The following is a 24,932-nucleotide window of genomic DNA, read 5'->3' as shown; positions in this document are numbered from 1 at the left end:
CAGGCAGTATTATCCGTACATGGATCCGATGTATAGATTCGGGGCATCGGAGTAGTTTGTTGCTGGGTTGTACAAGAGGATAGAGGGTGCAGCTACCGCCATGGCTTGTTAGAGTTGAATACTGTAGTGGAGACAGGATGTAACAAGCATGGAAAGTGGTCGTTACGTATACACAAAGAGCACTCAGCACACAGTATGAGCAGTTTGTAGCGACATTATTATCGATCTGGGGTTCGGAACAATTGAGATCAAAGAGTCGGTGAGAAGACAGAACAATTCAACAGTCTTCCTACCTCGTCCTCTCGAGCTCAGGGAGATTGCTGCGTTGTCGAGCTCTTTCCAGCGAAGTCGGGACAGGACTTACAGCGTATAAAAGATCCTGGACCATTCGAGTTTTGAGAAGCTCCCAAGATCCAACTATTGTGGAAATTAGTGAGATGATCCCCTGCAGCTCTAGGGCAAAGGTGTTCGCAGTTCAGTACGGAGTATTGCAGGCGAGAAACATTGTTTACGATGCAATTGCATTGCAGTTGGCAAAGCATTGAACACGAGATACCTACATAGTTTGTGCTCTGAAGCATGAGGGGGAAGGTTGGAGTGATGTGCGCATCAGCCACCCGGGTCACCAGCCTCAGGCACGGATTTTGCCCCCCGGAACTTCTCAGCAAAAAAAAAAAAGAGTATTAGAACGCCCCGCTAGCGGAGCTTTCCACGGCCGATGAGTGGCCCAAGACTGCATTTGGGCTCCATTTTCCTTTGACATTCTTGCGTATATCGGACTATCCTCAAGCTGTGCACCCCCAAGCTGCCCGGGTCTGCAGGACAGGGAGGAGGGGCGGAAGAACCACTTCTCTCCTGGTCCTGGGCCAGAGAGGGACAGGTCCTACGCTGCACATTCTGGCCTGGCTGCCATCCGACTACTTATACAGCCGACCACCTATGTTTCTTTACAGCAGCAGTCCCATCCTTTTTCTCTCAATCTTGCCTCTCTTCCACTTCCCCCCCTCGTCCCTCAATTTCCGCTGATATCGTGGTTGTCTGATCATATCCCCGAGACATTCTGATTTCGCCTTCATACCTCCTCCTCACCCGTCCCCCCTCCAACACCGCCATTATGTCTGCCCGCCCCCAGAACATTGGTATCAAGGCTATTGAGGTCTACTTTCCCCGTCAGGTACGTTGCCACTATGTTCACCTAATCAAAATTCAGTCATTAATTCCGTTGTAGTGTCTCGACCAGACGGACCTCGAGAAGCACGATGGCGTCGGCGAGGGAAAGTACACAATTGGTCTTGGACAGACCAAGATGAGCTTCTGCGATGATCGTGAGGGTGTGTTTCTACTCAAGGGTCACCATGTTCTCTAGTACTGATTTCTTCTGCCGTTTAGACATCTACTCCATTGCCCTGACCACGCTCTCCTCACTGCTGAAGAAGTACAACGTCGACCCCAACTCAGTTGGTCGTCTAGAGGTCGGTACCGAGACACTGCTGGACAAGTCCAAGTCCGTCAAGTCCGTTCTCATGCAGCTCTTTGCGCCTCATGGAAACACCAACATTGAGGGTATTGATACCGTGAACGCCTGCTATGGAGGAACCAACGCTGTTTTCAACAGCATCAACTGGGTTGAGTCGTCTGCCTGGGACGGAAGGGATGCTGTTGTTGTCTGCGGTGACATTGCTCTATATGCCAAGGGCAATGCTCGTCCTACTGGTGGTGCTGGCTGTGTCGCCATGCTCATTGGCCCTGATGCTCCTATTGTCTTCGAGCCCGGTCTCCGTGCTTCTTACATCACCCACGCCTACGACTTCTACAAGCCCGACCTTACTAGTGAATACCCCGTTGTGGATGGCCACTTCTCCCTCCGATGCTACACCGAGGCTGTCGACGCCTGCTACAAGGCCTACGATGCCCGCGAGAAGGTTCTGAAGCAGAAGGCCCAGAATGGTACCAACGGTGCCACTCATGACGAGTCAAAGACCCCGCTCGACCGCTTTGACTACATACTTTTCCACGCTCCCACCTGCAAGCTTGTCCAGAAGTCCTATGCTCGCATGCTCTACAACGACTTCCTTGCCAACCCCACCCACCCCGCGTTCGTTGAAGTTGCCCCTGAACTTCGTGACCTCGACTACCAAACCTCGCTGACCGACAAGAACGTTGAGAAGACCTTCATGGCTCTGACCAAGAAGCGTTTCGCTGAGCGTGTGCGCCCTGGTCTCGATGTTGCCACTCTTTGCGGTAACATGTACACCGCAACCGTGTATGGTGGTCTCTGCTCTCTGCTCAGCAACGTCACCTTCGACCCCAGCCAGCCCAAGCGCCTTGGATTCTTCTCCTACGGCAGTGGTCTAGCTAGCTCCCTGTTCAGCGCTAAGGTCGTTGGCGATGTCTCATACATCGTCGAGAAGCTCGACCTGCATAACCGTCTCAATGCCCGCAACGTTTTGACTCCTACGGACTATGAAGCCATGTGTGATCTCCGCGAGCATGCGCACTTGGCCAAGGAGTTCAAGCCCTCCGGAAACACCGAGACCCTCTTCCCCGGCACATACTATCTCACCGAGATTGATTCGATGTTCCGTCGCAAGTACGAGGTCAAGGCATGAATGACGATCAGCATATAATTTTTTCTACTTTTGATGGCCCTTGACGAAGAGGACCTTTCTTTATACGACCTTTAGATTCCCTGTCGCATGATGTTTCTTTGCTCGGCACGATTGAGTGTTTTTCTTTTTTCTTTTCTTTTTCCATATTCTCTGGGCAACAAGGTGGCGCTGGAAAGCTTCCGATTTCACGAGGACAGTTAGAAAACGTGTTTTGAACTAGCATAATACTTCTAATCAAGTGTATATTGATAATATGTGGTGTTCTTATTGTCCTGCTGTGAAAGATAGTAGAATCATACTACGGACCAACCCAAACTCGCACGCTGCACCAGGTAGGTACAGGTATGTAGGTTTGATTGCGGCTCCCGTAAGGTCTGCTGGGATTGGTCAATTGCACGAAAGAAGAGATCCCGTGCGCGTGCGCGCATACCTGCAACCTCCTCCACCTGTATCTGTTCAGTGTTCCCTTTCCACTGCTCCAGATTTCCTCTCCATCCAATTTCGAAAGCATGAAATCGCTGGATTTTCTTCATTCTCTGACTGGTGCTATCTTAGCTGTTTCAGATCAGTCAAAACCACACTGCATTGCGATGATGCGACGATTCCACCCCCATCCCTGAGCCCGGCGCCTAGCTAGCCCGGGTTGTCGGCGCGTACTGATACTACCTTAGTCGCTGGCAATGTATTCTTAGAACAGTCATGGGCCATGGATCTTGAAGCCTGGAGCTTCCCCATATACTACTGACTGATCTGCTCCAGGTCCCGACTGCCGTGGCATTTGCAATACCCCCTGTCGGATCCTGGTCGTCACATATCAACTCCGGCGCTTATATACCTCCTCCCAGAGGCACACGCACCATGACGACCTAGCAATTGCCCACCACCACCTCTTCTAGCCGCCGACTCCTCGAAGTCTCAGGCTTTAGCCAAATCTGGGCATATTTAGGTCCTCGTTACCCAGAATAGACGAAACACGCCTGTTGCCGATTATAGACCCTCCCTGGCGCTTGCGCGAACCATTCCTCAGCAATTTGCTTCTGAAGATATCTAGAAGATGCAAAATATAGTAACATTTTGACGCGCAGCTACTAGTTGAAACACTCATGCCTGCGGGAGATCTCCTGGCTCCCCGATCGCACCAGCAGGAACTGGCAGCTTAGATGTGAAATCTACCCACCCTCTGTTGAAGACTCCTATCCCGACCAGCATCTGGCGTCTCGATGGAGCTTTCTCCATGTTTCAGACTATTTGGTCCCTGGTTCATCAGTGGTGGCCTGCTTCTTAATTTGGCTACTCGGCCTCTACCTTACTCTCAGCCGCGAAGCATTTAACGTCCTGATCCTTCCCACTTCCTTGATCGATGGGAGTTTTTTTTTATTATTATTGCAATTCACCACTGCCATGACTGGGATTTGATATCTCTATCGGTTAAAAGCACTTTCCTATATTTCTATCCTATTTTCTTGACCTCTCGTTCATACCTCACTGGAAGCTGGTTTTCCTAAGATACCACCACCTACACCCTAATACAACATACATCCATACTATACACCCGTCTCTTTATAATAAACAGGCTACAAGACCATGTCACTGGGATTTCCCTTCTACCGTCCTACCACACCTCCTGTCGTTCACTACCAGGAGTTGGTTGGGCAGTCGCACAACCGCAACGCATCGGACTCTTCTATATACTCCAACGACTCCTCCCCCTGGTCTGCTGTGACCTCGGCTACGAGCCCAACGGTGGACTCTCCACCGCGATACCAACACGGACCTGCTCTTCTCCCCAGAATCAGATCGCAAGACGTCATCATTGAGCCTCCACCTACGGCTGGACCGCACCGCCACCGGCGGTTTCTGTCCAATACTCGAAACCCACCGGGCTTTGTTCCTTATCCTCCACGGCGCCCTTCAATCCAGCGCAGTGTGGTTGAAGTATCAGACAGACTGGCTGCTGTCTCCTCGGCGCATACTTCCCCTGTTTACGCTTCTTACAATGAAACGACTCTCTCGTCCCCCGTGAGCATAACGCCGTCTCACAAACGCAAAGCCTCTGGCAAGCACTCCCGATCTGGGTCTGCTTCGAGTATCGATGAGGAGACGCTGAAACGTTACGGTTACCCTACCTATCGGCAGATCCCAAGGTATACGAACCAGCCTCAGCCTTCGCCTACTGCACCCATTACGCCTGCTACGCCGAATATCATGGTGTATCCTCCATATTCACGAGCTTCGCCGGCCGAGTCCGCCGCAACAAAGTCTCAGGAAGCCCAAATACAGATACCTCTTACGCTACCTGCTTCCCCCTACGGATATTCTCGAGTATCTAGTGCCCAGTGCTCGCCTGTTGGCCTTGTGCACCCGATAGCAAGCGTTTGCCCGCCGTCGACCACTCTTCTGTCCTATCTTACAGGCCCAACGCAAGCAATCAACCTAGTCCGTAATGTGAGCGTAGCCCCTACTCGAGGCTTGCACGACTACTTTTGGTGGGACATTCGAAACCTTCGCAGCTGGACTTCTTTCTCGCTCGATACTTTCAACTCGATCAATGGGCTCACAAAGCTACTGAAGACGGCAATCCCTTCGAACCTCACCCCTCCGACTGTAGTGCAGAGCAATTGTTTGTCCCCAGATTCTGAAGCCGCCCTCGTCAGCGTCGTTAAAGATATCTATGCCCCTCGAGTGAATGCCGCTCTTGCCGTCTCCCAAGGACCAGACCATCTATCCCTGTACACGGCTCCTGCCCCACGAGCGTCTCAAAACAACAAGAACTATGGTGGTCCGCACTTCCTAGCCAATTACTCCTCAGATACCGAGCAAACCACCTCCGGCCTACCTCGCGGACGCCTCGTCGGGATAGCCAAGACCTTTGACCGCTGGAACACAGGCATGCGCAATGAAGCGCCCCACCGCCGCGTTGAGTACCTTAACGGCCTTGCCCATCTCCAGCGGTGCATGCGCGAGCACTCATGTCGCTATGGCTTCATTATCACTGAAATAGAACTCGTCTGTGTCCGCGCAGGATGCGACCAAGGCGACGACGTCCCCTATTTTGGATTTTTGGAAGTCTCCGCGCCCATTCCAACCAATATCGCCGCCAACCCAGCCGGATTCGGGCACAGACGAACCCAGAGCGATTCAACCGCATATGCCTCGCCCAACTCGCCCACCCCATCAATTGACAGCTCCTTGGCTAGTCAGTCTCCTCCACAGGAGCACGAGCTTTACCACCATCCGTCCGCAGAAGCCCTTAATGTGCCCATGACTGCAAGCCTGGCCTTGTACTTCTTACTCATGCTCTCTAAATCTGTACCTCTTCCCTCGCAGCCTTCATCTCATCTCAACGTCGGAGGGCCTGGAGCGCTTACAAGGCAGCGAACCCTCCCAGAGGGCAAAGACAAATGGATCCCCGAACCGCAGATCGGTGAAAAGAGAGACGCAAAGCGCGTTAGAGGATGGATCTGGCCTCATGATGCCTGGCATCGTCGGGAGGGTGGTGGAGCGCCGCGCGCTCGAGCCGCGGTACAGACGAAGCAGAAGAAGTGGCATAAGTAGGATGGACCTGCTGTTTAGCGGCTATTTGATTGAGGGCGGTGTTGTTGTTTCTTAAATTCTGTCATTATAGCGCTTAATACATTTTTTGTTGTCTGCTGTAAATGGTGAGATAATCTCAGAGAGATAACCCCAAGGTCCCCAGTCTGCAGAACCCTTAGGTACCCGATACGGAAAGTACTTCAACAGCAGGTACCTTGGGGACCCAAGGACCCTGGGGAAGTAAGTCAATTACACGACACCAACTGTGTATATAACCTCATGACACAATTCTAAACACCCTATAAGACTCCATTCTCTACTATAACCTTTCTACCACACCATATACCTCAGCGAAAGAGAAAATCACCACCACGGGATCCCGCCACGCACTAATTCGAGTGCCAGGTTTACGAGAGAAGAAGCGAAATGCTCCACGATATCCTCATCATTGGCGCCGGGCCCTGTGGTCTCGCTGTCGCCGCCCGATTAAAAGAACATACGCCTTCTGCGATCTTCACGGACGAAGAACATCAGCGGTATCACTGGATCAATAAGCACAAGGGGCGGATGAATCTTGTTCGGTCCCATAAGGGAAAGATTAGCGAGTTGGGTGTCAAAACGCAGCATGGACATGAACAGTCGGCTGAAGAGAGCTCGGATACGAGGAGGAACTCGAATTCGTCGGCATCGGACTCTGGCTTTGAGTCTGCGTCCGGAAGTGATAGAGAAGATGGAAAGAGCCATGGGAAGGGGCAGGGGCTGTCGATGCTGGTTCTTGACTCTACAGGCACGCAATGGCTTGACAAATGGAATAGGGCGTTCAAAATGCTGGAGATTGAGCAGCTTCGGAGTCCGATGTTCTTCCATGTCGACCCTGGTGACCGAGATGGGATGCTAGCGTACACAACAGAGCAAGGCCGAGAGAAGGATCTGTGGGAGATTTCCGGCTGCGTGGGGAAGGAGATGTCGAAGCATAAGAGAAAGAAGCAGCAGAAGCAGAAACAGCGGAATATGAAGGTCATTGGCGATACTGAGATTGACGAAAGGGACAGGAAGGACTACTTCTCACCGAGCACGGGGCTGTTCCGGGATTTCTGTGAGAGCGTCATTGACCGGTATGAGCTTGATGCTCCGGGTTTGATTCAGAAGGTTGAAGTCCACGATATCAGATATGATTATGTCGAGGAACTGGATTCAACGAGGAAGGTATTCACGGTGACTACTAAGGATGGGGGTGTATTCCACGCTAGGGCCGTCGTGCTGGCTGTCGGGCCAGGAGGGAGGAAGATCCTCCCCTTTCCTCTGACTGCAGATGAAGCAGAGGGAGCTTGCCACAGTGGTGAGATTCGAGCATTCCCGAGTCCCAATGTAAAGAGAAAGATTCAACAACGCAAGGAAACGAACATCGTTGTTGTCGGGGGAGGACTCTCTTCAGCCCAAATCGTAGACATGGCGATCAGAAAGGGAGTCACCAAAGTGTGGTTTCTGCTGCGATCTGATTTTAAAGGTGAGCAGCAACCTCTCCCCTATACCTGACTACAATCTGACCTAGCAGTTAAACACTTTGATATCACCCTAAGCTGGATGGGAAAGTTCAAGAACTACGAAAAAGCAGTCTTCTGGTCGGCAGATACGGACGAAGAGCGCATGGAGATGATCAAGACTGCCCGTGGTGGCGGAAGTATTACACCTCGTTATCAGAAGATTCTTCGAGAGCACGCTGCTCGTCGTCGGGCCTCGATACATCCTCGCACCATCATCACCCGCAAAGAGTACTGCAGCGTCTCCAAAACCTGGCGCCTGATCACGGACCCTCCTATTCCCGACCTTCCTGAGATTGACTACATTTATTGCGCGACGGGCATGCATATGGACGTAGAAGAGCTACCATTTTTGCAGCAGATGCACCGTGATTATCCCATCGAGACTATACAAGGCCTGCCGTGCCTCACCGACGACCTTATGTGGCAGGCCGATGTGCCGCTGTTTCTGACGGGTCGGCTGGCAGCTTTGCGTCTAGGACCCGGAGCACCAAATCTCGAAGGTGCAAGGCTGGGCGCGGAGAGGGTTGCTTGGGGCATGGAGGAGGTGCTAGGCAAACTCGCCTTTGGTAAGGAGGAGACGGACGAAGATGAGCTGGACCAGTCGAAAGAGTGCTTCTGTGGGCTGGGCAACCGATACGCCGGGCTGGTGGAGGTATCGTAGCACGAGACGAGCAGTTCCTGATCAACAGTTTCAATCATATTCCTTGAACAGGGGCACAGAGATTTGTAGTAGAAAGAGTAAAGCCCAAGGCAGCTCCGGGAGCCGGGGATGTCTGACGTTGCCTGAGTGATGATGGATGCACCTTCCATCCATTCCCGTCTGACCTTGAGGGGTCGCACTCTCTCTTTTCTGTTCGACCCCCCCTCGATCGTTCTTTCCTCGGACGGTGTGCCTGCGGAAGGCTACTATCGCCGAGTTCCGTAAAATAAGCGCCACAAGGTGGAACAGAGAGGGCTATGCTGATGACGAGTCCAACGTTTCATCAGCGTAAACTGCACAGTACCTCTATCCTATCCATTTCTACTGGCGGATGACTATACCACCAGGTGTCGCATGCGGCATACCTGTTGATATCTGCATCCATCAGGTGCGCGGAAGGTATCAGAAGGTGGTATAAAGCCTGACACTGATACCTATTGTGGCTGAGGCGGGTGTAGTGGGCGAATCAGGTCACCCAGGATAGATGTTTCGCCTCTTCAGTGTAAAGCCCTAGACCGGGTCTCATAGTTAGTGAGCTCAGGAACGAGAACGCCTCGGGCGACATTTACGGACAAGCCTCGGACATGAACATGTCTAGTACTACTTAGGTAGAATACGTAACTCATCTGGTTCAATAATCGCATCCGCGTATACAAAGGAGTCTCACCGCACCCGCGGAGCGGGGCCGCACTCGCGCCTGTGATAGGTTATACAGAGTAATATGACTCCTGGGATTCAACATCCTGCGGGTTCGACAGATGGATTGCGCAGCGAAATCTGATAATCCGGCGGTGCAGCGTGGGATGGCTTGCGGACGAAGCCAAGAAATCCCAGTCGACAAACAGCATCTCGTATACGTATGAACCTCGTATGGGCGAAATGAGGCTCGAGTGAAGAGTTCAGATTGTGGGTCATAGCATGGGTATCAGCAGCACAAGCTTGCTCCAGGGTGCAGTAGTGTCAGCGTCTTGCAGTGCCAGAGGCGAGGCAGTCTCTATGATGTTGCCTACAGCGTGAGTAGTGTCCCACGTTGAACTTTGTTCCCTCCTGGCTCTAGCTCATAACTAACTACTCCGTAACTTACTGCTTGCTCAGTGCTCAGCCTCATCAGGGTCCAGTATCAGTCAAAGGTGTACCAAGCTCAAGGCATCCAGCCGCTGACGGTACAACTCCGCGTGAGGCATTTTTCATGTGATATTGCCATCCATCCAGGCAGTTCTGCGGCTTTTGTAGACGAACGAGGCGAAAGGATGGAGTCTTTTGGGGGTCGTTGGGAGCTCAACGACCGTACCAGCCACAGGTGGTGTGGCGGTGCATGACATTTGCCCCTGAAGTCGATCCCAACGCCACAGTCGCAGGTGGTTTTTGTCAACGAAGTTGGAAGAAGAAGAAGAAATCAAGATCGAAGCTGGCAAAATGTCAAACGTCATCTGTACACCGAGAGAGAGTACTTTTCCTTCGTACGCTCGAGCGGGAAGCTGCACCACCAGTCAACAGTCAACACAAGCTGGCGAGGCGCAGCAGTGGCCAATAATCAATCAACAATAATCACCCATCCACCACCGGCGTCAATTCGGACTCTTTGCGTGAAGAAGACGTAGTGAGTCAAATGCTATTGGTCGACTCTACCTGAGTGACGGTGTCGAATGTCGATAGGCGCCTGGAAGCCCATCCTCATCCCGATTCCCTTGGACCCTTGCTCTGCTGACCGACCACCCACCTGCACCCTGCACTGGGTGCATCTTTGTCCTGTACTTGACTCCGTACGCGCCGACACATTCAAATATAGAGAGCGGGGATGCCCATCTTGTCAGCGCTTAGAGAACCAACAAAGCACTTTCAGGCAGCTGGGCCCCTGTTTCGAAATTAGTACGCGACGCTTTTTGTTGAGAGCGCCCAGACAAAAATGAAAAAGGAGAGAGAGAGAGAGAGCAGCAGTCTATAGTCTCCTACCGACTCTGTAGACCCTGAATTTGAAAACACCGCCGGGGTTGGCTTAGGCCCCGGACTGGAGTCCTAACTGCGAATCACAGCTCTGCTCTTATTCCAAAAGCGAAAAAGAAAAAGAAAAATGATTTATTATTGCGCGGTAGACTATCGTCTGCCTCGCCAGTCGCCATGCCTTTTGCTTTTGCACTGCCCACTTGGGCTCCACCCCTTTCATATAACAACGACCCCCGACGACCATTTTCTATCTGCTGTCCCTGCTGATGGCATATTCAATATCTCAATATACAACACTCTGACCTTGTGGCAGGTTGCCTTTTGGTCATGGAGAATTCAAACCAACATCTTAACCCGTCCGCGGGCTTGTCACCTCTACAAACGACTCCCCAAATCGAAATTCATGCAGATGACGAGAGCACACCACCTTCACCGAGGCAAACCGGTCAACCGGCGCCTATGCCTTCCTCTGCAGACCGGTTGACAGTAAGCCGTGATCCTCCACGGTCATCACATTCTCTTGACGGAGAGACTCTACGCTCCCGCGCCAACTCCACTGTCTCGGATGCTGAGACGGTTGCCAACTCCGAAGCACCTTCAAAGCTAGAGCCAACAAAAGGCAAACTATCTGCTGATATCTCAGATCTCGACGATGTGCCAATATCCGAAGCTCTCAACCCAGACCCTCAAAATGTGCACGACTTCGAAGTTGAAGACAACAGATTCCCATTCTCGCCGGGTCAGCTCAACAAGATGCTGAACCCCAAGTCACTGGCTGCATACCAAGCACTAGGCGGCGTGGAAGGGTTGGGAAAGGCTCTACGGACCGATCTCACGTCAGGTCTATCCGGCGACGAGACCCGGTTAGAAGGCAAAGTTGTGTACCACAAAGAGACGTCATCATTTGGCTACGAAGAGACACCCAGCAGCTCCGAAGGCTCAGATACACAGTTCTACGATCGGATCCGGATCTTCAGCCAGAATCGACTGCCTGCAAGAAAGACAACCGGGTTTCTGAAGTTGCTGTGGATGGCTTATAATGATAAGATTATAATTCTGCTGACTATTGCTGCGGTTATCTCGCTTTCTCTGGGTATCTACCAGACCATCGACGAAGGACATGGTGTGGACTGGATCGAGGGCGTTGCCATTGTTGTTGCTATTGCGATTGTCACTCTGGTGACGGCCCTGAATGACTGGCAAAAGGAGCGACAGTTCGCTAAGTTGAACAAACGGGTAAGTTTCTCCCCACATACCTTCTACTTCTCAAATTAACACGTACAGAACAACGACCGCGAGGTGAAAGCTGTGAGATCTGGCAAGGTTGTCATGATTTCGATCTTTGATATCACTGTCGGCGACGTTCTTCATGTTGAGCCCGGTGACTCCATCCCAGCCGACGGCGTTCTCATCTCTGGCCACGGAATCAAGTGCGACGAATCATCTGCCACCGGAGAATCCGACCAGATGAAGAAGACCGACGGCTTTGAAGTTTCACGGCAAATCGCCCAAGGCACCGCTACCAAGAAGCTCGACCCTTTCATGATCTCCGGCAGCAACGTCCTCGAAGGCGTGGGAACATACCTCGTGACAAGTGTTGGAAAGTTCTCTAGCTATGGCCGAATCTTGATGTCCTTGCAGGAGTCAAATGACCCTACTCCTCTTCAGGTCAAGCTCGGAAGACTTGCAAACTGGATTGGTTGGTTAGGTTCAAGGTATGTCTTACAATGCAAACACTGCTCTCGCCCTCTCCCACTAACTAATTCCCATATAGCGCCGCCATCATCCTCTTCTTTGCCCTACTTTTCCGCTTCCTTGCCAACCTTGGCGACAACCCCGGCAGTTCAGCCGCCAAGGGACAGGAGTTTGTCGACATTCTTATCGTCGCGGTGACGGTTATTGTTGTTGCGATTCCTGGTGAGTTTCAAACCAATTGCTGCTATATGAATACATCTAACTTCCTTACAGAGGGTCTTCCGCTGGCCGTGACTCTGGCTCTTGCCTTCGCTACAACACGAATGGTAAAAGAAAATAACCTCGTTCGTCTCCTAAGAGCATGCGAAACAATGGGAAATGCGACCGTGATTTGTTCCGACAAGACTGGTACATTGACACAGAACAAGATGACTGTGGTCGCAGGAACCTTGGGCTCAAAAGGCTTCAGCCAAAGCCTGGGCGAGGAGTCCTCTACTGCCTCCGCTGCTGAGCTGTTCAAGTCCACACCTCAGGAGGCTCGCGAGCTTCTTGTCAAAAGCATTGCTCTCAACTCCACTGCCTTTGAGGAAGAGAAAGACGGCGCAAAACAGTTTATTGGCAGCAAGACTGAAGTGGCCTTGCTCCAACTGGCTCGCGACTACCTTGGCATGGATGTTACTACCGAGCGCGCCTCTGCGACAACGGTGCAGCTGATTCCCTTTGACTCGGCTCGCAAGTGTATGGGCGTTGTCTACCAAGTTTCTCCTGGTCACTATCGCCTGCTCGTCAAAGGAGCTGCTGAGATCATGGTTGACAAGTGTTCAATGAGAGTCGACCTCGACTCGGACAAGCTCAACATCACCTCAGCGAACGTCAAGGACAAGCAGCAGATTTTTGATACGATCGAACAGTATGCTAAGAAATCTCTGCGGACGATTGGGTTGATTTACAAGGACTTCTCCACTTCCTCCTGGCCCCCGGTCGAGGCCGTCCGTATGCAGGACGACCCCGAGTCTGCCGACTTTGACAGCATCTTCTGCGATATGATATATCTTGGTGTTATGGGTATCCAAGACCCCCTTCGTCCCGAAGTCCCTGCTGCTATTCAGAAGTGCCATCTTGCTGGTGTCCAGGTAAAGATGGTGACAGGTGACAACATCAACACTGCCACTGCCATTGCCGAATCTTGTGGTATCAAAACACCTGAAGGAATTGTCATGGAAGGTCCCAAATTCCGTCAACTGTCTGAGGAAGAAATGGACAGGGTTATTCCCAGGCTTCAGGTTCTGGCACGCTCTTCTCCAGAGGATAAGCGCATCTTGGTAGCTCGGTTGAAGAAGCTTGGTGAGACTGTGGCTGTCACTGGAGATGGAACCAACGATGGACCGGCCTTGAAGACTGCAGATGTCGGGTTTTCAATGGGTATTGCCGGTACTGAAGTTGCAAAGGAGGCCAGTTCCATAATCCTGCTTGACGACAACTTCAAGTCGATTGTCACTGCGATCGCTTGGGGTCGTGCTGTCAATGACGCCGTCGCCAAGTTCCTTCAGTTCCAGATTACCGTGAACATTACCGCTGTCATCCTCACCTTCGTTTCCTCTCTGTACAGCTCAGACAATGAAAGTGTGCTCAGCGCCGTCCAGCTTCTCTGGGTGAACCTGATTATGGACACTTTCGCAGCTCTTGCCCTCGCGACCGACGCACCCACTGAGAAGATCCTCGACCGAAAGCCTGTCCCCAAGAGCGCGTCTCTCTTCACCGTGACCATGTGGAAGATGATCCTCGGTCAGGCCATCTTCCAACTCGCGATTACATTCATGCTCTTCTTCGCTGGTGACAGAATCCTTGAAAGTTATCTCTCCACTGATATCGACGTCCGCCACCGTGAATTGGAGACGATCGTCTTCAACACCTTTGTCTGGATGCAGATTTTCAATGAGTTCAACAACCGTCGCCTCGACAACAAGTTCAACATCTTTGAAGGCATGCACCGAAACTTTTGGTTCATCGGAATTAACTGCATCATGGTCGGCGGCCAAGTCATGATTATCTACGTCGGTGGCGAGGCCTTCCGCGTTAGAGAGCTCACTGCCGAACAGTGGGGTATTTGCATCGCCTGCGCCGTTGGCAGTCTTCCTTGGGCTGTCGTTCTCCGCTGTGTCCCCGACAAGCCTGTTGGCATTGCTCTAGACGCTGTGACTGCCGCTATCAGCTTCGTCATGAAGCCGATAGGCCGTGGATTTGCTGCGGCTGCGAGACCCATCAAGCGTGTGATGCGCCGCCGCAAGAACAAGAGCGAGTCCGACGAGTCCGACGAGTCCGACGCAAAGTCAATGCAGGACCTCAACGAACAGCGCGTTCCTGATGAGGAGCAGCGCTCTGTCCCTCAACTTATGATTACGACCCCTGATGATGTGTCTGCTAGATAATTTGCGCGTTCTATCTCTTTTGATCACCTACTTTCCTATTGCCGTTGTACTATATCCATCCCGGGTCGGCGTTTTGATTTCATGGTGGCTGGATCTTTCACCCTAGATTATACATTTGGACTTAGCGATTGCATATTTGGCTTGCGATCTGTTACTACTGCATATACAATATGGCTGTACTTTATCTAATAGGGATACGGTTCTTTCATTCCAACCATTGAACATCGCTCGTTGTCACCACCTAGTCCTATAGATCATCCATGCCTCAGGCGACCAGGCGACAAGGCACTGATGCGTAGTATGTAGACAGTCGACACAGAATGATCAATTGAACTCAATCGGCTATCGAATGTATGCTTTGAATGGTTTAGCTTGTCCAAGTCGAGGATGAACCTGTTAGTAGTCCCAAGAATTAGCTGTTTCCATAGAAAGCCAGCTGTCACAATCTGGGAGCCTTCCCCGCGTGGGTAGCCAAGTGAGCCACAATAACTTAGGCCCGTCCAGTCTAACCTGCCTAATGACGAACCAACTCCATCTCACCTCCAACTCCATCTCCAACTCCTACCTACACACCACCATCACCACGCCCATAATTACCACACCAGCCGCTCAATTCCTCTTCACTGCCCGGGCCACCTGAATTTCGCTACTATCTCATCACCTTCAGCCCGAATCTCCAACCCAGTGCCCACTCACCAAATCCAAAATGTCCACCCTAAACTACCGCACAATAAACATTGACGCCCTCGACCCGGACTCGCCCCAGAATTTCCCCATTACTTCCCTCCTTCCTTCTACCCTCCCACCCCCCGCATCATCCAGCGAGGCTGCGAATACCGCAACTCAAGTGCGCCAGACCCTCCGCTCCGGCGACCCCGCCGCGGCGCTGCGTCACGTTCTCGAGACGGCCCCGCTCTCTGGCGACGAGGGCGCGAAGCAGGTGCATCTTGCGACGGTTATTGATGTGCTGCAGGGGATAAGGCAAGGAGAGATGGGTAGGGTGCTTGAAGGCGTGCTGGAGGGGGAAGGGGGTGTGGAGAGGGGGGATTGTTTGATGAAGTATTTGTATGCCCAAGAGCTTCTTACCTTCCACCTTCACTTGATTCCTTGGTTATTGGCTGGCATTGAGAAGGATGCACGCTAATTTGTCTGTTGAACAGGTACAAGGGTATGGCCGCTGGAGGACCGAGCAGCGGGGCGCAGAGTCCTAGAAAGTCCGTTTCGCCGCAGAGCACCGGGTTTTCACAAGTGCAGGCAAGGAACCTGGGCGAAGGAGGTGGCGGACAGCAGATGAGTGTGCTACTGAACTGGCACGAGAAGTTGGTGGAGCTCACAGGGACGGGTTCGATCGTTCGAGTCATGACGGACCGGAGGACCGTCTAAGTTGCTCCCTTTCTGTGTCTATAAGCTACTTTTCTCTCCTTTGTTGCAATGTTGTACATTTGTGGTTTTGTACAGAGCTATAGCGGGTTCTACCATCTAGATCACGGCCTGAAATCACCACCGCCCAATATATCCTTTAGATTCACCTCTCCACTTCCTCTCGCCAATGGCTGGCTCTGTCCCTCACCTTCCTTCCACCCGATCATGAAGATCAGCCGGAATGTCGCAGGAATCCCACGGTCGCCCTCCTGCATATGTAATTGCCGATAGATGGCCTCATTCGCCAACAAGACATCCCTCGAGATCGGCCCCGGCTCCCGCTGCATTATCGCGTTGTTCTCACCCATCGCCTGCAAGTCCGCCATCAGCGCAAAGGTATCTGGGTACTCAACAACAAGATCCTCCACATCAACCGTAAGCATCTTGAACCCGGCCTTGGTCAGTAAGCCGCCAACATCTCTAACATCCGCGAGCGGGGAGACATGCGGCGAGACACCACCCCTCCGCTCTAGATCGGCAAGCTGTAACGACGTCCGAAGCTCGAATAGCGTATCGCCGCCAAACATCGCGGCAATAAACGGACAGTCTGGCTTGAGGATCGAGTTCACCTGCGCTAGCAGGCTAGGTAGATCGTTGATCCAGTGAATCGAGAGTGAAGAAAGGACTGCATCAAAGGTGTTTGGTTCGTAAGGTAGAGATTCAAGGTCGGGGATGACTTCGCGGGTTATAGAGAGGGAGTTGTTGAAAGGGAGTTCTTCGTCGCGGTGCAGGAGGGCATGGGATGTTTCGACACAGGTGAGGTTATTTATCCGGGATGAGAGGGTCGTTGTGCTGGGTTCGCTGGCGGGAGAGGAGGCGACTGTTTCGCCGTCCGGGGTGATGGTATTGGCGTCTTCGGCTTCGAGGTCCGGGATTGGTGTCGTGAGAGCTTTGGCAATGTTGCAGCTATTTGCGCCGAGGTCGAGGACGTGGGGGAAGGTCCGTTTTATGTCCTGTGCTTGTCAGCTGGTTGTCATGAGGAGTCTTCATAGGAATGGGCTGCACGTACTAGTAGTCGTTCGCAAAGCCGCAGGGCGACCTCGTCCTTTAGGTAGTCGACCTTGCGGCTTTCTTCAACATTTCGCGCAGCGCGGTCTTTCTGGAGGTATTTCGTTCTGCGATTGAAGATTTCCAGCACGGGGTTGCCGGGGGTTTGGCTGGCGTAAGTGCGTTTCAAGGAGGGCGTCCATGCAGAGCGCAAGACCGGGCGGAGAGGGCGGAGAGAGGCCATTCTGGTGCAGCACACACTGATTGCAGAGTAGTCAAGAATAAGGTAAGATGCTGAGTTCAAATGGCAGTCAATCGGACATTTTGCGCAAGGGAATTCGATAGGTGACGTCGAGAACAATCTGCAGTCGATAAGGAGCTTAAAGCTTAATGATTTTCCAGCAAACAACTCCGCCTCCACTGCACGCCAAACTAACCACCCTCAACTCCCGTCCATTGGGCATCCGCCCTCAGGTATGTTTTGAATCTTATCTACTGATACTTACTCATTACTCGAGTAGCATCATGTCGCGCCCTTTTCCGTACACGTACATATCTTGCCCGTGTGCAAATACCCCCGTGCCCGAACCGTCAAGAAAACGGAGGTCCAGAGAGTCGCCGCAAAAAGGGAGTCCAGAGAAGCCACGACCCGAGCCGCAAATAGAGGAGGATGAGGACGAGCAGACCTTTGACCCACGTGCATTGAGATCGAATTTCTCGCTATATACCCCGGATGAATTATTGTACTGCGAAGACTGCCACCAGATAAAGTGTCCCCGTTGCATAACCGAGGAGATTCTATGTTGGTACTGTCCCAGTTGCCTGTTCGAGACGGCGAGTAGTATGGTCAGGGGTGAAGGAAATCGGTGCGTATGATAACCCCTGGCCTGAAACCTGGGACTGACTTGTTAGGTGTGCGCGGAATTGCTTCAATTGTCCCAGCTGTACTGCGCCGCTCGCCGTTACCGGGTTGGAGACGAGTTCGTCAGGGGAGCCGGCAGGTCCCTGGATATTGTCTTGCAACTACTGCATGTGGACAACACTGGATGTTGGAATTAAGTTCGACAAGCCGACGAATATCCGCGGACAACTATCTAAATCAACCACCGACCCGGCCGCAGCATCGGCTCGCCCACGCGGGCTGTCAAAGACATTTGGCGACCTGAAATCCCCGTTATCCATGTACTCGTCCATTGACGACCAATTCCCGCCTGTCGGGTCAATTAGGCCTGGTGAGGAAGCCGAACCTACAAACACTACCGCCCCACGCACTCGTGATGCCCGCTTCGCTGCTCTCAAAGCCTTCTACAAGGACCAAATCACCCTCACATCCCCCAGCGGCGTCGACCCCAGCGATTTCGGTCAATTCTCCTCTCCAAACACCCTTCACCGTATCATGTCAATTTACACCCAATCCCGCCTTTCAACGCTCTACGGCCCCGGCGGCAAAAAGCCCCGGACCAGAGCACCAGTCATGCGAGAAGCCCTAACCCCTGCGGAGGGACTATCACTCCCCGACCCAGACGCCGAAACGGCCGTCATCAAACGCATGGCTTCCGACGATTGTGGGTGGGACGGCCTCGCCTCTCTTGAACAGCGCGCATTCCAAACCCCATCCGCCCGCTTCGTCGAAGACCTCCTCCCACTACCCACATTACTTCGCACGAAGCGCTCAAAGAGATGCAAATCGTGCAAGCACATCCTTGTCAAACCAGAATTCAAGCCGCAGTCTGTCCGATACAGAATTAAACTTATGGCTATCAGCTATATACCGCTTCCAACCCTCCGCCCTCTCGTCCTCCCACCTCAAACCTCTTCATCAACACCTATATTACAGCCGCAAACAGCACCAAATCTGAACGCCCTGACACCGCAAAAACCAATCCAGCTTCTTCTTACCTTGAAAAACCACATTTTCGATTCTGTTCGCATCACCCTTGCCACGCCGTCTGTTACTCCTGGCCGCGTCGCGTCGAAGGTCACAATCCTGTGCCCGCAATTTGATATCGGAGCGAACAAAGATATGTGGAATGAGGCCTTGGATCCGGCAACTGTTCCAGAGCGGTCGAGCAGGAACTCACCATTCGAGAAAGTTGCAGAGGCTGGCAAGGTTTGGGAAAGAGGAAGGAATTGGACAACTGTTGTGCTGGAAGTCGTCCCAGGTACTCTACCTGGTCCAGGTAGATCTTTGACCGGCGGTCCTGCAGATAGCGACGTCGAAAAGGAAGATGGCGACAGCGATGACAATGCAGGAGGTCTAGGGAAACTAGACTGGAGTGGTCAAGCGTCCGACCCTGGGCAACAAATCCAACCCGATGAGGACGTGCTTGAAATCCCGGTATTTGTCCGCATGGAATGGGATCCTGATAGTCAGGGTGATGAAGAAGAAGGGGGCGAGATTGGGGTCGGCTCGAAGGGCTTGGGAACGGGGACCGGGGTTAAGCGGGAGTTGGCATATTGGATGGTTTTGGGGGTTGGAAGGATTGTTTCTTCTTGATAGTTTTGAACTGTTGTCCTGCTGTCGTTGATATACCCTACCCTACGCATAGAGATACACACCTTGATGTTTCGATAAAATAAAGCCATCAACACTACTGTTACAACCCATCAGGAGGTGAAAATGAAATTGGGGTAATTTTTTTATCTTTCAACCACGCCGAACAAAAGAACAGCCCGGGCCAAAACAGATCATGAGTGTAATTATCACATCACATCACATTTCCATTTCATCCATCCCATCTCCCTCAAGGGTAGAAAAGAAGAGAGCAAAGACTCGAGTCGAGACTAGTATCTATTATCTCGCTGATCCTAAGCCGCTCAATTCGTTCCCACAGCCACCCATGCTATGCAAAGACATCACAGGAATCCTCATCTAGAGCTCACCAGCACCGCCCTGGGGGAACTCGAAAACGACATTCCGGCCGGTCAAACGACGGTAGACCTCACCGTAGGCGTCGAGGCGGTGGTCAACACCACCCTTCTCCTTCTCGTCGAGGATGACCTTGAGCGTCTTGCTGCCGTCCTCCTTGGTGCGGGTGCGCTTGCCGACAATCTCAACGGGGTAGACGAGGTCGTCGAGGATGGCGTCGTGAACGGCCGTGAGGGTGCGAGAGCGGGGGCGCTTCTGCTTCTGGTTGGTGCGGGAGTTGACGGAGCGCTTGGGGCGGGGGAGGATGCGGCGCTGAGCAACGAAGAGGACGTGGCGGTCGGAGAACTTCTTCTCAAGTTCGCGGGTCAGACTGTGGTAATTGTCAGTTGGTTGTTGAGGTGTAGGTGCGAATGTGAATCTTCGTGGTGTGTGTTGTGGATGTTCATAATCGACGGAAGTTCAGTATGAGGGATGGATATGCATACCGCTGCTGGATCTTGTGGAAGCCCTGGAGGAGAGGGACGGGGACGAAGACAATGACAGCCTTCTTGCCGTGGCCGACTTCGACCTAAATTTTGAACATGTTAGAACTTGTAACAAAAATCATGCCAGCCGGCTGAGGACGCCCGAGATCTCCATCAGGCCCAAAAATGCACAATTCGCCGTGCTTCCAACCCAATTGACGGATATCGACATGTTCTTGACGGCCACATAATTTTTTCTCCATCTCATTCCAGTTTCACGATTCGATATCAGAATCCCACAAAACAACCCCCGGGCGTTCTCAGAGGCTTCCAAAAATTGAGACCGCTTACCTCACGAGCAGACACGAACTGCAGGGGGCGGAGAGTAGCCTTCAAGTCGGATGTGTTGCTCTCCAAGTCGAAGAGAGCACCGGCGATCGCAGTCTCCAGCTCGGAGGGGTTCTGCCTCGACGGCGAGTTGTGGGCGATCTTGTTGATGGCAGCCATTTTGAAAGGGAGTGAAAGTGCAGACAGGGAGATCTGACTGGGGTGCTGCCCTTTGATTGTGGTTGCTGGCGGGTTGGTCGACGGAGAGCAGAGCAAGCAATTCCAAAATGCGACTTGTGAGGGCGGAGTTTGGGCTGTGGGATCGGAGGCTCGGGCCTCGCTTAGCTGGGGTCTGGCCTATCCGGGCTTAGCGCGTCCCGTGACCGTCGGCGCCCTCTCGATCTATACATTATCAGTTAGACATCGATCTCAACGAACTCTTAGGTAGTCATACTCCGTATAAGGAATCATGGATATTCTGACTGTAGTGAGTGTCTATGTACTAATATCGATACATTGTTATATGAAGAGCGAGGTCGCTGAGGCAGCACAGCAAATTCAGAACGCCACGACAGAACAAAAAGAAGAAAAAACGAAATCATTGCAACCACAGCAATCATTCTGGCAAACTGAAACTGGCAAGGGCACGGTATCTGTAAAGCAATAAATTAATACAATATTAACAGGCACATCCTTCTTTGGCTGTTGCAGCGCCGCGATCTCCCAGGTTCACTCTCGAGTCGTCAGCCGGCCGGCCACCTCCAAGGGTAGTTTGCCCTGTGCCTGCGCCAGCGCCGCGTCCGCTCTTCAGACTGCTTTCTGGGATGGCATTTGCGATCGCGGTAAAGACATCCACCACATTCAGCCCAGTCTTTGCGCTGGTCTCGAAGAACAAAAGGCTCTCCTCCTCGGCATATGTGCTAGCTTCACGTGTTGAGACCTTGCGGGCGTCTCCAGGTGTGTTGTCTTCCTGCTCTTCCTGATTCTCGCCGGTATCATCGCCCTCTGTGCCTGACTCACGCTCTGTGTCGGCCGGTGTTTCTCCGCCGTCATTCGTCAAATCTAGCTTATTTCCGACCAGAGCAATCACAATGCCAGGACTGGCTTGCCGTTGCAGCTCCGCCACCCAGTGCTTGGCCTTGGTCAGGGATGAAGGCTTGGTCACGTCGTAGACCACAAGCGCAGCCTGTGCGTTACGGTAGTACATGGGGGCGAGCGAGGCGAAACGCTCCTGGCCGGCGGTATCCCAGATCTCGAATTTGATTGTTCGGGTCGGGAGAGAGCACTTCTGAGTCAGAAAGGCAGCTGAGACGGTCAGCTTCGCTGAAGACTGAAGCAGAGTATGAAAGCGAGAGCCATGTCGTCATAAATGTCTCGTCTCTCGGAACGCTTACCTCCAATCGTCGGCTCCTTGTTCTCTTGGAAGTCATTGTTGACGAATCGCAGTACCAAGGAGGACTGTTAACAGCAAATCAGTCAGCCTGGCTTAGCCACCTCTGGTTACCCATGTACAACGAGGGTAGCGAAAGCCGAGCGCAAATACCACTCCAGAAAGGGTAGATCGTACCTTTCCCACAGCGGCCTCTCCCAGAAGTACCAATTTGACGCTACTGCTCGGCTTCGGCGTATTCGCGGAAGTTGACTCAGACATGGCGAAGGAGCCCAACGCAAAGGCGGTTTTAAACGATCAGGTCGTCTTGCAGAAAATGCCAGCAGCAACCGGCGGATTATCAATGTAAACGGGCGATCTCAGGTCGCAGGAACGGGAACAAAGCAACTTCCAAGTAGTAGCCTAGGCACGATAAATAAAAATCGGACAAGGTAAGCCAGTTTCTCAGAACTAGTCAAGAACAGGCGGCCTGTGTTCGGTTGAAGCAGGGGTTGTTTGACAGGCAGCAGACAAATGGGAAGAGGTAGGAGAGAACACACCAGTACCAGGAGAGAAAGAGCGGTGGACAGAGCAGACGGGCTTGCGCTGATTCCAGATGCCTTGCAACCTCGATCTTGGGGGGCGCGCTCGCAGAATTAGTTTAGTTCTCAGACGACAAGTTTCGTCAGAGAGTCGGTCGATGCGATTACATCGGCATCCAGTCGCAACCGTCGTAATGAGGGCGGAGACGTCCGCCAGGTGGGCAGCTGATGCCGCTAGTCCTGGACTGGATTAGCCTGACCAGGCAGTCACGGGAGCGCTCGGGTCCAGCAATCACCATGGAAGTCAATATTAATAATCCCAAGAAGCAATGAACCGTCTGAGTAGTACTCCGTACCTGATTTCCATGGATCTCGGCTCATTTTTGTTTGTTTGCTTCCAGGGCAAGAGATCTATCAACTAGATGCGCCCTATCTCCAAAGACAAGTCTGCTCTATCTGACGCCCGTAAACCCATTCGGCGGTTCTACGGCACCCGCGCAGCACAATCGCACGGAGAGAAAGAAACTCAAAGCGCAGAACTTCTAGATGTACGCAGGATGAGAGGTAGGCTTTTAGGTGCCCGCTTTTACCTGCAGCCGGGCAGATTTGCTTCCAATGGAAAGCATTGACGGTTGACACCCAACGCAGTCCAGTTTGATTGGGCGGAAGTCCATCTGCCAACACTAAAAACGCCTTTGGGTACAAGTTCTGATAATGTCGGCCCGCTCCATCTGTTGTCTATACAGACAAATGACTGTACCATTCAACGTGCGTTGACACGCAGTCGGAGGTATGGCGTGCCAGGTAGAGACAAAAAGGGACCTGTTGAATAGCTCTGTTCCCTCTAGAGGTTACATACCCAGCCTCGCACGGCATGGGACTCTGCAGCCCCAATAGCTGCCCAAAACAAGAAGCACACACACGCAAGAACACTACTGTAGATTCTCGACCAGGGTCTACCAGATACTAAGGCACTGTTAGCTTGAACCAACGGCGCTTCCGCGAATAGGGACGAACCTCTGATCTGTAAAGTCCCGGTCTAACAATCAAAGACTCTAGACGATGTCATCAACGGTGTCGTTCATGCTCGAGCCAAGGCTTGTTGTCCAAAGGTTATTTGTCCAAAGAATAAGAAAGGAAAAAGATCACTGCACGGCGTGCCAACAACACCTGCTTTCATTCTCGAAGAAGCTCAGTATAGTGTACAGAACGTAAGCCAAAAGTACCACTCATGCAATCAAAGGAAATCTAATATCGGTCAAAAAGCAAAACGCACAACACTGAGCAAAAAAAAAAAATAAATAAATAAATAAAAATAGAACAAAACTCGGCCGCGAGGCACAGAAAATCTAATCTGTCTTGGTATCAACCCATGCATCCCAAAAATGTCAAACCCAGGTCCTGTCTATGTTCAAACGCCGGTACAAAAGGAAAGATGATAGAGAAAACCCCCAATGTCAAAACAGAAAGCATTGCAGCACTTTTGTGTGTTAAACTGATCATGGCCTCGGCTGGTTCGTGTCGGTCAAAGGATTAAAAATAGTAAAAGTAGGTAGGTGGTAATCGATAGCAGGTAGAATCGAAAATCGGGCAAAAGAGTTAAAAATAAAAAAAAAATAAAAAAGGCACGGTCGTGTCAATCGAAGGAGCATCGAATGTAGAGCTCCACTTGGAGTTGGCGGTATTAAAGTATTCTATGAGGTCCGAGACGAATAGCGGGCGACGATGATGAAGATAGTGGTACAGGGGACTGCAAGGCTATGTTAGTGATGAAACAAGTGTACCGCTGCGGGAATGGCGACAACCACTTACATGGAAAGATCGACTTCATAACAGACACGTCAAACTCCAGGAGCCAAGGCGCCATTGAGCGTTCAACAAAACCACAAAAACGACTTTTCTCTCGGAAAAGGGAAAAACCACCAGATCATGTGGTTGGCACATGCTTCGGATGTTCGAGCATTTATTTCGGCGGTGGTGGTGGTGCACCGGGCTTCTTCACCCCTGTCGTATCGTAGGCACCGCGTCCCATGTTGCAAGCTGAGAGGTCACGGAGGATCATCTTGTAGTCTGCGCGCACAGCCATGGTCAGATATCAGGTGGATTTCAGCTGGAGTGAGAGCCAAGGACAGGGGGCACAGCGCAGTGGATTTCTACTTGAAAACAAGTAGACAGAAACCCGGGGGAGATGACTCACTCTTTAAATAGTTGACAGGAGAAATCTCACGCAGCTTTTATTAATATTCCAGAAAATGCAATCCACCCGGTGGCTGTCGGCCTAGTCTGTGTTGGACAACGGAGCGGATGTGTCGACTAGCAAAGTATCCAAGGGATTCCAGGCAAAGGTGCAGCTGCAGGTGAGATCCGATCCTTTGAACAGTCCACAACCCCAAATCTAAGGCAGGGTGACGCAGTTGACGCAGCACGAGCCGGTAGGGCAGGAATGCGACAAGCCAAAGTACCCCGAGCTTGGACAAAGCAGAGCGAGGAATAGTGC

General features: G+C 52.0%; 9 protein-coding genes across 9 annotated transcripts; 6 read left to right on the top strand and 3 right to left on the bottom strand.

Annotated features, from left to right (window-relative positions):
* The first annotated feature begins 553 nt into the window (after positions 1-553).
* On the top strand, positions 554-2,867 carry erg13 (hydroxymethylglutaryl-CoA synthase). The gene is made up of 3 exons (XM_073710196.1): positions 554-1,174; positions 1,229-1,331; positions 1,390-2,867. The coding sequence occupies exons 1-3, from the start codon at positions 1,115-1,117 to the stop codon at positions 2,607-2,609; spliced, it is 1,383 nt and encodes a 460-aa protein (XP_073574917.1). The 5' UTR covers positions 554-1,114; the 3' UTR covers positions 2,610-2,867.
* Positions 2,868-4,193: 1,326 nt separating this feature from the next.
* On the top strand, positions 4,194-6,366 carry BJY04DRAFT_232532 (uncharacterized protein; the record flags this gene model as incomplete). Its single annotated transcript, XM_073719769.1, has 2 exons — positions 4,194-5,054; positions 5,172-6,366. 2 exons carry the CDS (start codon positions 4,194-4,196, stop codon positions 6,162-6,164), a joined length of 1,854 nt encoding a protein of 617 aa, XP_073574916.1. The 3' UTR covers positions 6,165-6,366.
* A 1-nt stretch (position 6,367) lies between these two features.
* On the top strand, positions 6,368-8,702 carry BJY04DRAFT_232530 (FAD binding domain protein). The gene is made up of 2 exons (XM_073719768.1): positions 6,368-7,650; positions 7,699-8,702. The coding sequence occupies exons 1-2, from the start codon at positions 6,570-6,572 to the stop codon at positions 8,346-8,348; spliced, it is 1,731 nt and encodes a 576-aa protein (XP_073574915.1). The 5' UTR covers positions 6,368-6,569; the 3' UTR covers positions 8,349-8,702.
* Positions 8,703-10,571: 1,869 nt separating this feature from the next.
* Positions 10,572-14,671, top strand: pmcB (putative calcium-translocating P-type ATPase(PMCA-type); the record flags this gene model as incomplete). Its single annotated transcript, XM_073710195.1, has 4 exons — positions 10,572-11,567; positions 11,616-12,046; positions 12,106-12,248; positions 12,300-14,671. Coding segments are annotated over exons 1-4 (3,635 nt in total), but the record flags the coding sequence as incomplete, so codon positions are not given.
* A 490-nt stretch (positions 14,672-15,161) lies between these two features.
* On the top strand, positions 15,162-15,838 carry BJY04DRAFT_214978 (actin-related protein 2/3 complex subunit 5 family protein; the record flags this gene model as incomplete). The annotated part of the gene is made up of 2 exons (XM_073715363.1): positions 15,162-15,520; positions 15,616-15,838. The coding sequence occupies 2 exons, from the start codon at positions 15,162-15,164 to the stop codon at positions 15,836-15,838; spliced, it is 582 nt and encodes a 193-aa protein (XP_073574913.1).
* Positions 15,839-15,939: 101 nt separating this feature from the next.
* BJY04DRAFT_214977 (uncharacterized protein) lies at positions 15,940-17,108 on the bottom strand (the record flags this gene model as incomplete). Its single annotated transcript, XM_073715362.1, has 2 exons — positions 15,940-16,830; positions 16,887-17,108. The coding sequence occupies 2 exons, from the start codon at positions 17,106-17,108 to the stop codon at positions 15,940-15,942; spliced, it is 1,113 nt and encodes a 370-aa protein (XP_073574912.1).
* Positions 17,109-17,389: 281 nt separating this feature from the next.
* BJY04DRAFT_232526 (putative dynactin Arp1 p62 subunit RO2) lies at positions 17,390-19,535 on the top strand (the record flags this gene model as incomplete). The annotated part of the gene is made up of 2 exons (XM_073719767.1): positions 17,390-17,730; positions 17,777-19,535. 2 exons carry the CDS (start codon positions 17,390-17,392, stop codon positions 19,359-19,361), a joined length of 1,926 nt encoding a protein of 641 aa, XP_073574911.1. The 3' UTR covers positions 19,362-19,535.
* BJY04DRAFT_181426 (40S ribosomal protein eS7) lies at positions 19,380-20,793 on the bottom strand. The gene is made up of 3 exons (XM_073710193.1): positions 20,549-20,793; positions 20,219-20,301; positions 19,380-20,103 (listed from the first exon to the last, which is right to left on the bottom strand). Exons 1-3 carry the CDS (start codon positions 20,702-20,704, stop codon positions 19,737-19,739), a joined length of 606 nt encoding a protein of 201 aa, XP_073574910.1. The 5' UTR covers positions 20,705-20,793; the 3' UTR covers positions 19,380-19,736.
* Positions 20,794-20,962: 169 nt separating this feature from the next.
* On the bottom strand, positions 20,963-22,640 carry BJY04DRAFT_181422 (Rab family GTPase). Its single transcript, XM_073710192.1, has 4 exons — positions 22,454-22,640; positions 22,092-22,316; positions 21,919-21,982; positions 20,963-21,829 (listed from the first exon to the last, which is right to left on the bottom strand). Exons 2-4 carry the CDS (start codon positions 22,173-22,175, stop codon positions 21,204-21,206), a joined length of 774 nt encoding a protein of 257 aa, XP_073574909.1. The 5' UTR covers positions 22,176-22,316; positions 22,454-22,640; the 3' UTR covers positions 20,963-21,203.
* Positions 22,641-24,932: the final 2,292 nt, after the last annotated feature.

Source organism: Aspergillus karnatakaensis (assembly GCF_047715665.1).
Source record: "Aspergillus karnatakaensis strain CBS 102800 unplaced genomic scaffold BJY04scaffold_8, whole genome shotgun sequence".
NCBI lineage: Eukaryota > Fungi > Ascomycota > Eurotiomycetes > Eurotiales > Aspergillaceae > Aspergillus > Aspergillus karnatakaensis.
Note: the sequence above shows the minus strand (reverse complement) of the source record. Positions and strands in the feature narration are given on the sequence as shown.

Coding starts and splice junctions, on each gene's coding strand:
- BJY04DRAFT_181422 (XM_073710192.1), bottom strand. CDS start 22,175: ATGTCTGAGTCAACTTCCGCGAATACGCCGAAGCCGAGCAGTAGCGTC. Junction 21,983..22,091: donor GAGAGGCCGCTGTGGGAAAG/GTACGATCTACC, acceptor TGCTGTTAACAG/TCCTCCTTGGTACTGCGATT. Junction 21,830..21,918: donor CAAGGAGCCGACGATTGGAG/GTAAGCGTTCCG, acceptor TGACCGTCTCAG/CTGCCTTTCTGACTCAGAAG.
- BJY04DRAFT_181426 (XM_073710193.1), bottom strand. CDS start 20,704: ATGGCTGCCATCAACAAGATCGCCCACAACTCGCCGTCGAGGCAGAAC. Junction 20,302..20,548: donor AGTTCGTGTCTGCTCGTGAG/GTAAGCGGTCTC, acceptor TTCAAAATTTAG/GTCGAAGTCGGCCACGGCAA. Junction 20,104..20,218: donor TTCCACAAGATCCAGCAGCG/GTATGCATATCC, acceptor CAATTACCACAG/TCTGACCCGCGAACTTGAGA.
- erg13 (XM_073710196.1), top strand. CDS start 1,115: ATGTCTGCCCGCCCCCAGAACATTGGTATCAAGGCTATTGAGGTCTAC. Junction 1,175..1,228: donor AGGTCTACTTTCCCCGTCAG/GTACGTTGCCAC, acceptor ATTCCGTTGTAG/TGTCTCGACCAGACGGACCT. Junction 1,332..1,389: donor CTTCTGCGATGATCGTGAGG/GTGTGTTTCTAC, acceptor TCTGCCGTTTAG/ACATCTACTCCATTGCCCTG.
- BJY04DRAFT_232530 (XM_073719768.1), top strand. CDS start 6,570: ATGCTCCACGATATCCTCATCATTGGCGCCGGGCCCTGTGGTCTCGCT. Junction 7,651..7,698: donor GCTGCGATCTGATTTTAAAG/GTGAGCAGCAAC, acceptor CTGACCTAGCAG/TTAAACACTTTGATATCACC.